The 10119-nt window shown below is 37.8% G+C and overlaps 1 protein-coding gene across 1 annotated transcript; it reads left to right on the top strand.

Annotated features, from left to right (window-relative positions):
- The first annotated feature begins 249 nt into the window (after nt 1–249).
- On the top strand, nt 250–9985 carry LOC117324169 (methyltransferase-like protein 23). Its single transcript, XM_033879854.1, has 5 exons — nt 250–430; nt 2541–2645; nt 6207–6438; nt 8419–8503; nt 8675–9985. The coding sequence occupies exons 1-5, from the start codon at nt 341–343 to the stop codon at nt 8844–8846; spliced, it is 684 nt and encodes a 227-aa protein (XP_033735745.1). The 5' UTR covers nt 250–340; the 3' UTR covers nt 8847–9985.
- The last annotated feature ends 134 nt before the right edge of the window (nt 9986–10119 follow it).

The following is a 10119-nucleotide window of genomic DNA, read 5'->3' as shown; positions in this document are numbered from 1 at the left end:
CGATTATAATAGGGCCTATCCTTATACATGAATTAATAAACATCGTGAAGTGATAAAATACATCATGATCAGTTTCACATCATATCAACAACGTTTAACCTCACCTCTCAACATGCTTAAGTTTCTCAACCCTGAGATAGAGAACCTTAGCTTGTGAACCCGAAATAGTCTAACCAGTTTTCCAATTGGTTACATACTTTACGTAAACCAATCAAAACTCTCCGTACAACATGATTTGGCAGAGGATATAGGAAAATGGCGACGTAAACAAAGAAACGTGGTCAGATTGTTGTTTTTATGTGAAGTCCAGTTAGAAGCTGATAAGTACTGTTTTAGGAAAATGTCATGCGGCCATCAGACATCATCTCTAAAGACGTTTACCTTCCTCGACATACCCAACGGTAAACGGATAACAGTTTTGATTCCGGAGGTAATGTAACCCTTATTATATTGGACAGTAGTCTAGATGCTAGATAATTAGATATGTCATACATTGTGACAAGATTACATGGTTTAATCTGTATAAGCAGAGACATATATAGACCTATATCCTTAGACCTATATATGTCTCTGGTATAAGATGTTACAGTTTTTTTTATGTTTTGTCTATTAGGTTGGTTCAAAATGACTATAAACATATATTGATTCACAGGTTTGGTTTGGTTTGGTTTATTTTGTTTAAGGTCATTTAAGGACGGCCTCCCGTGCGTGCGACATGCATGCGAGTGGTGAGTGCGTATGTGTGTTTTGGGAGGCTGTGGTATGTTCGTATTAAGTCTCCTTGTGATAGGCCGGAACTTTTGCCGATTTATAGTGCTACCTCACTGAAGCATACTGCCGAAGACACCCAGCAGCACACCCCACCCGGTCACATTATACTGACAACGGGCGAACCAGTCGTCCCACTCCAAATATGCTGAGCGCTAAGCAGGAGTAGCAACAACCATTTTTAAAGACTTTGGTATGTCTCGGCTAGGGGACAGAACCCAAAGCCTTCCTCACAGGGGCGAACGCTCAACTAAAGGCCAAAAGTGAGGCATTGTCAAGGGAGACATTAGGAAGAAAGTTGTTCAGAAAGAAGAGAAAAGATAAGATCTCAAATTTAGTTGCCCTATTCTTACGCCCTACCTGCAGGGCAGGCGTTTGTCATTCCATAAAAATATATGTTGCAATGCAGAAATTACAACATGGACTTATACAAGTTGTTTTTCATTTCATGTTTTTATTCATTGGTCCATTACAATTGGCATTTGTCTGCAAACATATCAAAAAGACATTCAGTTCCTCGCAGACAATATATTTAACAAATTATCTATGATAAAAATAATCAAAGATTATAACTACCAGGTAATAATAACATTTCGATAATAATGTAATTGTATTCAATGAATCAGTGCTAATCACATTATTCATACAATTATATTTACTTATTCATTTCATGTACTTTACTTTACATATACACTTATATTTACATTTGGTGTGGCAATGCCCATATATATTACTAGTAAATCCCTACCAAAAGCAGCTTCATCTATGAGAGTATAACTGAAGTTGCCCTGAGGGCGTATGAATATCTCACTTGCAAAAAATATAAGCGATAAACTGCCTAGATGCGGCAGACCTACTGGTATAACTGCCACATGTGTCACAGACAAACAATCATGGTGCGCTAGCGCGCACCATTCAGTTTGTCTGTGACACATGTGGCAGTTATACCAGTAGGTCTGCCGCATCTAGGCAGTTTATTGCTTAAATATACTTGTCAAAAATACCCTGAGTGACAGGATGTTATATTATGACAACGTAACAGTGTTCAATGTAATCCACTACAACATACAACTCACCTTAAGCATTCCTCTTGTTATGATTCAATTTCAACAGCCTGTGATAACAAATACAAGCGTTCAGTCACACACTAGCAATGAGAGTAAATGCACATTTCAACATTATAGAATACATGTACACTATAAATAAAATTTATTTATCTTCATGGATTTGATCCCATAGCTATGAGAATAAGATTAACCTAGTGTAGCTCTATATATAAAGCTATGATATCAATGTTGTCCATTACACCATCGCATACGTTATGGTGGTAATTAATACTGACGTTAACTTATGTTACCGCCACGATTGATAGTCTTGGGAGTGACTAGTTATGTCGCCTTCATTTCTTTTTCTTGATATTAGTCCCCGAACTTGCGGTTTTGGGTGCAAGGAGTTAAAATTGGCTACATATTTACAGTATTACAGCTAGTTACTCATATATAGTATTTACACATCTCGAGTAGTGACAAGGATGTTGAGGTGGTGTTTCCAAAAACTGTTTAGGCCTAGTCTACTCTTGAAGATGTTGATGTTATCAACAGATACTACATGTTTGGAAAGGCTGTTCTATTGGTGCCTATTTTGATGTCTCCCATCTCCACGTGTGAACAACTGAATAAAGATGATTATTCAGTTGACTCCTTTAATGTATAATGGAGAAAGGATAGCTAATAACAAAGGTAAGCAGATCTAATAAAGTTGTGTTGTTTCAGATACTGGAGGAGAGCTATGGTATGTACATGTGGCCCTGTGCTCCTGTGTTGGCTCAGTATGTTTGGTCTCAGAGGGAACGGATCAAAGGAGCCTCTGTGTTAGAGGTATTTACACTTTTTAGCTCGATCACTCTGGTCTAAGAACCAAGGTGAGCTTATGCCATACTAGGGTGTCCAACATCCGTCCGTTCCTTAGACCTTGTGAACACGAAAACTTGAGTAAATATCAACCAAGTTTGATGAAACTTACAGAGTTATTGCCCTTTGTAATACATGTAATATTATTATTGGACATTATGAACACGATTATTCAGTAAATATCACCCAAATGATGAAACTTTGTATGCTACCATATATCAACAAGGTCTTGGACGAGTTAGAAAATCAAAATTATTCAATAATAATTTACAGAGATATTATGTAATAATATCATTATTGGACCTTGTCAGCATAATATCTGAAGTAGATATCAACCAAGCTTCATGAAAATTTGTATGCAGCCATATATCAACAAGATATCGAATGAGTTTGAAAATGGAAATTATTTGACAGTAACTTACAGAGTTATTTCCCTTTGCATGATATTATTGGACAATATCAACCAAGTTTGAAAAAACTTTGTATGCAGTCATATTTCGACAAGATTTTGGACAGAATCGAATATGGAAACTATTTAACAGTAAATTACAGAGTTATTTCTCTTTGCATGATATTATTGGACCTTGTGAACATAACTGGAGTAAATATCACCCATTTTTTATGAAACGTTGCATGTAGCCATATATCGACAAGATCTTGGACAAATTCGAAAATGGGAATTATTCATTATTCAACTGTAACTGAGTTATTACCCTTTGTAATAAAATTATTATTGTCAACAATTTTTTAGCTCACCTGGCCCAAAGGGTAAAATTTTTAAAAAATGCTATTGATCCTGAAAAACTAAATGGATTTTGATAAAATTTGGTCTGGAGTTCAAATTATTTGGCTGTGTTGTATGTTGCATAAATGAAAGATGTGACACCCTTGGGGTGGGAGAAAGGAGGCCCAATAAGGGAAATGTAGCAAAAAAAAAAAAACCTTTTTCTTTTTCAAGAATAATGACAGAATTTGATCAACCTGTAGTTTGATTAATTGTTGGAAGAGCCAGTTAAAAAGTAGGAAAATATTTGAAATTCAACTTATTGAATCAGAGTATTTTACCATACTTAATTAATTATCCAGGTGAGCGATACAGACCCTCTGGGCCTCTTGTTACTGATATAGATTCACTGATGTGCCATCTAGCTTCCAGTTCCTTGTTATTTTTGTCTTTAATACCTGATGTTCACCATGATCTTGACCATCAAACCTAATTATCTGTAACTTATCTTAATAACAAGTAACTAGATGGGTTACCCCAGTTGGCATGCCTCTAGCCCCGTCAATACAAGAGGCCCAGAGGGCCTGTATGTCAGTGTTTGGCTCATCTGGATGTCAGTTAATTTGACAAAACTCATGTGTAAGTTAAATTACACATACTTTTCCATTGTAGAATATGCCACAATAGTACGGTACCATGCAGTAATGTAATTAATGAACACATAGCTTTCGGATTCAAAAGGTGTTTAAAAGGAAATTAGTTGAAATTGGTTTACATAAATACGAGGGCTGATTGATATGTTGTGAGCCTCATATTGAAGGATTTGAATTTTGCCGGCCATATTGTATTATTTTTCAACATAATCCCCTTCAGTACCTATACACTTTTGCCAGCGATGTTTAAGGGCCTCAATGCCACTTTTATAGAACTCCTTTTCTTGGCTGTTCAGAAAGTCATGCGTTGTTTGTATGACGTCATCTGACTGAAAGTGGGTGCCTGAAATAGCTATTTTCAGTTTTGTAAATAGATGAAAGTCTGATGGAGAGAGATCAGGTGAGTAAGGCAGACGCTCAATCAATTTAAAGCCACAATCGTGAATGACAGCCATGGTAATGGCAGACTTGTGAACAAGAGTATTGTCCTGTTGCTTAAGTTTAACATTTTCCTGTAACTGCCTCAGAAGTGAAGCATAGTATGTGCCATTGATTGTTTGTCTCTTTTGGAGACAATTTATCAGCAGAATACATCTACATCCCAGAAAACTGAGGCCATAACCTTACCAGCTGATGGAACAGTCTTTGCCTTCTTTGGCGTGGGAGAGCCAGGGTGCTTCCATTGTCTTGATTGTTTTGGTCCCTGGGTAAAATGATGGATCCATGTTTCATCCATAGTGACAAATCTCTGTAGAAAGTGGGAAGGATCTTCCTCAAAAAGGTTAAGATTAGCACGCAATAATGTGTGCATGGTGTGCTTCTGATCAACTGTCAGAAGTCTTGGTACCCATGGGGCCGAAATCTTTCTCATTGCAAGATCCTTGGTCAGGATGGAATGTACTCTTTCCTATGAAATGCAAACTCTACTGGCTATATGTCTTTCTGTGACTCATCTGTCAATTATAACAATATCATGAACTATAAATGCACCATTTCTGGGGTTGCAACATTGTCAGGCCTTCCAGGACGGAAGTCACCATCAAGGCTGTGTCAGCTGCACTTAAATTCCGCCACCCACCTTTTCACTGTAGCATATGAAGGGGCATATCTCTCCCTAGTGTTGCTATCATATCATTATATTTACATTTGCTTCGCATTTCCTCATTGACACAATGCTAAGAGGCAGTTGCCACCATACGCCTATAACACCCAGTGCCTCAGGCTATAACACCCAGTGGGTCATGTGACATTAAAAAAGGCAGGATTTTTTATTTTGTTGCTTCAGTTTTTTTTTCAAAGTTGACGGAAATGGTAAGACAATCTAAATATAAGTATTGAACAGTGGTTTTAATGTTGTTATTGTTGATATGGCAGCAAGATGTATGGTGGGCAAATGGCATGGGAACCCATTAGGGTTCCTATGCTACATTTGGCAGTTACATGCTACATTGGCCCACCATACAAGATGTATGGTGGGCAAATGTAGCATGGGAACCCTAATGGGTTCCCATGCCATTTGCCCACCATACATCTTCCTGCCATATCGACAATAATAACATTAAAACCACTGTTCATTGTTTAAATGGATATCCTTAGGAGTTAAACCTTTCTTTCACCAATTTTGTCCATTTTGCAATAGCCGCTTGTCTTGTTTACTTAGAGTGCTACTTCGTTGATATATAAACTAACCAAATGAGACCAGTCCTTGGGTACACAGACCTACATTTCCTGTATATAGTCAGAGAAAAGTAAGATTTAAAAAAACATCCTTGAGTACCTCCTTCAATTCAAAGCTCCCAAGATATCAATCATCCCTCGTATAACTGAATTGCCAGTTTTTGGCTCCACCCCTGAGGCCCCTGGAGAGTCAGCCCGGTCATTTGTATAAATTTGAATCCCACCCACTTTGGGATGTGTGTTACCAATGAAATCTAAATATCATATATTGCTTAGTTCCAGAGAAGAAGTCTTAATATTAATATTGCCAAATGGACCCCTTTTGGCCCTGCCCCTCAGGCCCCTCGGGGATCAGCCCTATACTTTGTATCAATTTGAATCCCAGCCACATAGGGATGCTTCCTACCAATTTCAGTTAAATTCTGATCAGAAGTTAAGAAGAAAAAGTTAATTGTTGAATGAATGTTTTGCCAGATAGGATCTGGAACCGCTCTGCCTGGGATAGTGGCAGCCAAATGTGATGCTCAGGTGATCCTCAGTGATAGTTCTGACCAGTGTTTGGACACCTGCCGCGCCTCTTGTAGGGCGAATGCACTGTCTGATGTGCCAGTCATTGGCATGACCTGGGGACTGTTTGAACAAAGCATGTTGGACCTACCCAAGGTGGACTTCATACTGGGTTCTGATTGCTTCTATGATACCAAAGGTACACTTTATAGATTCTTTATGAAATATACCACAATGTTACCTAATGTTTGTTTACAGTCTGGAGAATTCAGGTTCTTACACATATTACACTGTTAATGTAGTGGATACAGACCTCACCTCTACTTACACGTATTACACTGTTAATGTAGTGGATACTTACACGTATTACACTGTTAATGTAATGGATACAGACCCCACCTCTACTTACACGTATTACACTGTTAATGTAGTGGATACAGACCTCACCTCTACTTACACGTATTACACTGTTAATGTAGTGGATACTTACACGTATTACACTGTTAATGTAGTGGATACAGACCCCACCTCTACTTACACGTATTACACTGTTAATGTAGTGGATACTTACACGTATTACACTGTTAATGTAGTGGATACAGACCCCACCTCTACTTACACATATTACACTGTTAATGTAGTGGATACAGACCCCACCTCTACTTACACGTATTACACTGTTAATGTAGTGGATACAGACCCCACCTCTACTTACACGTATTACACTGTTAATGTAGTGGATACAGACCTCACCTCTACTTACACGTATTACACTGTTAATGTAGTGGATACAGACCCCACCTCTACTTACACATATTACACTGTTAATGTAGTGGATACAGACCTCACCTCTACTTACACGTATTACACTGTTAATGTAGTGGATACAGACCCCACCTCTACTTACACACGTTAAGTTCACAACTGTTAATGTAGTGGATACAGACCTCACCTCTACTTACACGTATTACACTGTTAATGAAAGTGGATACTTACACGTATTACACTGTTAATGGTAGTGGATAACTACACTATTACACTGTTAATGTAGTGGATACAGACCTCACCTCTACTACACGTATTACACTGTAAGTAGTGGTTTACTTAACGTATTACACTGTAACGTGGATACAGTATTACACGTTTAATGTTAGATGGAATACAGATACCCTCACCTTGGATGACTACGTATTACACTGTTAATGTAGTGGATACAGACCTCACTCTACTTAGACGTATTACATGTTAATGTAGTGGGATACAGACTCACCTACTACAGTATTACACTGTTAATGTAGTGGATACTTACACATATTACACTGTTAATGTAGTGGATACAGACCTCACCTCTACTTACACGTATTACACTGTTAATGTAGTGGATACAGACCTCACCTCTACTTACACGTATTACACTGTTAATGTAGTGGATACTTACACGTATTACACTGTTAATGTAGTGGATACAGACCCCACCTCTACTTACACGTATTACACTGTTAATGTAGTGGATACAGACCTCACCTCTACTTACACGTATTACACTGTTAATGTAGTGGATACTTACACGTATTACACTGTTAATGTAGTGGATATACAGACCCCACCTCTACTACACGTATTACACTGTTAATGTAGTGGATACAGACCTCACCTCTACTTACACATATTACACTGTTAATGTAGTGGATACAGACCTCACCTCTACTTACACGTATTACACTGTTAATGTAGTGGATACTTACACGTATTACACTGTTAATGTAGTGGATATACAGACCCCACCTCTACTTACACGTATTACACTGTTAATGTAGTGGATACAGACCTCACCTCTACTTACACGTATTACACTATTAATGTAGTGGATACAGACCTCACCTGTACTGACACATATCACACTGTTAATGTAGTGGATACAGACCTCACCTCTACTTACACGTATTACACTGTTAATGTAGTGGATACTTACACATATTACACTGTTAATGTAGTGGATACAGACCTCACCTCTACTTACACGTATTACACTGTTAATGTAGTGGATACAGACCTCACCTGTACTGACACATATTACACTGTTAATTAATTTATGGACCATTGTCCAGAAATTGATGCGAAGCCCCTGAGCACATTTATAAAAATAAATTTTAGTATCTATACATGCTTATGATTTCAGACTTTGAAGACATCATAGTGACTGTGGCTTTTCTGTTAAACAAAAACAAGAAAGCAGAATTCTGGAGTGCTTATCAACAACGAAGGTAAATGTGATAATTTAGCTGTAGAATAGCAGTATGATTGACAGTGAATGGTTGAATTGACACCATTATTTAATGGTGGACACTATTATCCCTCTAGGATCTCTTGTCTATAATTCAAACTCAAAACAAAGTACAACTATACCTTTACCCTGACTTCTATTTCTGTTGCAGTTCTGATAGGAGTATAGAGTCTTTACTGAAGAAATGGCAACTGACCTGTACTCATGTGTCACTATCAATGTTTGGTGCCGACGTCCCAGAATTGGCCGGGTCAGACTTAACAGGTAACCATAGCATACAACTGTTGGTCATCACACGTGTTAATCAAGAGACAGAAGACTGACCACTTACCAATGAAACCACTGCACAGCTACTGGTCATCTCAAGTATTGGTCAAGAGACAGGTGGCTGACCAATCACCAATGGAACCACTGTACAGCTACTGGTCATCACAAGTATTGGTCAAGAGACAGATGGCTGACCACTCACCAATTGAACCACTATACAGCTACTGGTCATCACAAGTATTAGTCAAGAGACAGATGACTGACCACTCACCAATAGAACCACTGTATAGCTGCTTGTCACCACAAGTATTGGTCAAGAGACAGATGACTGACCACTCACCAATGGAACCACTGTACAGCTACTGGTCATCTCAAGTATTTGTCAAGAGACAGACGGCTGACCACTCACCAAGGAAACCACAGAAAATTGAATTATTTCAGACTTCATTTTCTTGTGTAATATTATTGGTATTTGTTTTGAAATTTTGAATAGCATCCTGCTTCATGATGTAAACAGCATTAAGGTGTTATTCATACACCACCAATATGTGTAATTATATAAAAAAAAAAAACGGCAATCATTAATGCAAGTGAAAAATAGTCTAAAGGTGAAGAGAAATAATCATTTATTTTTTTTATGAGTGCAAACCGATTTGAATGTACAATCCTCCACTGAATCTACAGGTAGACAATAAAGAATCTCATCACTTTGTTTAAAATTTCTTTGTTAAACCCTCAAGGGACGAAAAGATTCTACATTATATTCAGTTACATTGTAATACAAGTGGTTAGGGAACCTGGGATGGATCATTCACTGAATAACAACACTTTGAATTGTGGTCATAGGTATTGTAAAACTAGTCTGACCATTCACTGGCTAGCTACACCTAATATTGTGGTCATAGGTAATGTAAAACTAGTCTGACCATTCACTGGCTAGCTACACCTAATATTGTGGTCATAGGTAATGTAAAACTAGTCTGACCATTCACTGGCTAGCTACACCTAATATTGTGGTCGTAGGTAATGTAAAACTAGTCTGACCATTCACTGGCTAGCTACACCTAATATTGCGGTCGTAGGTAATGTGAAACTAGTCTGACCATTCAGCAAGCAAATACTGCATACTGTATCCTCATTTCCTGGTCATTAGAGGAAGATTGAGAGCCAATTAAAGTTAATACATGTACTCAGATAACTGTTTTTGTTATGCAATACTTTCCTTTATCAGTAGCTTATAGTTAAATTTGAGACAAATAACACAATATACCAACCAATAACTAATAACACTATACCAACCAATAACTAATAACACAAAAATACCAACCA

The sequence above is a fragment of the Pecten maximus genome, chromosome 1, assembly GCF_902652985.1.
Source record: "Pecten maximus chromosome 1, xPecMax1.1, whole genome shotgun sequence".
Taxonomy (NCBI): domain Eukaryota; kingdom Metazoa; phylum Mollusca; class Bivalvia; order Pectinida; family Pectinidae; genus Pecten; species Pecten maximus.
The sequence above is the reverse complement of the archived record's forward strand: the minus strand, read 5'-3'. Positions and strand labels throughout refer to the sequence as shown.

Coding starts and splice junctions, on each gene's coding strand:
- LOC117324169 (XM_033879854.1), top strand. CDS start 341: ATGTCATGCGGCCATCAGACATCATCTCTAAAGACGTTTACCTTCCTC. Junction 2,646..6,206: donor AAGGAGCCTCTGTGTTAGAG/GTATTTACACTT, acceptor ATGTTTTGCCAG/ATAGGATCTGGAACCGCTCT. Junction 8,504..8,674: donor AGTGCTTATCAACAACGAAG/GTAAATGTGATA, acceptor TTTCTGTTGCAG/TTCTGATAGGAGTATAGAGT.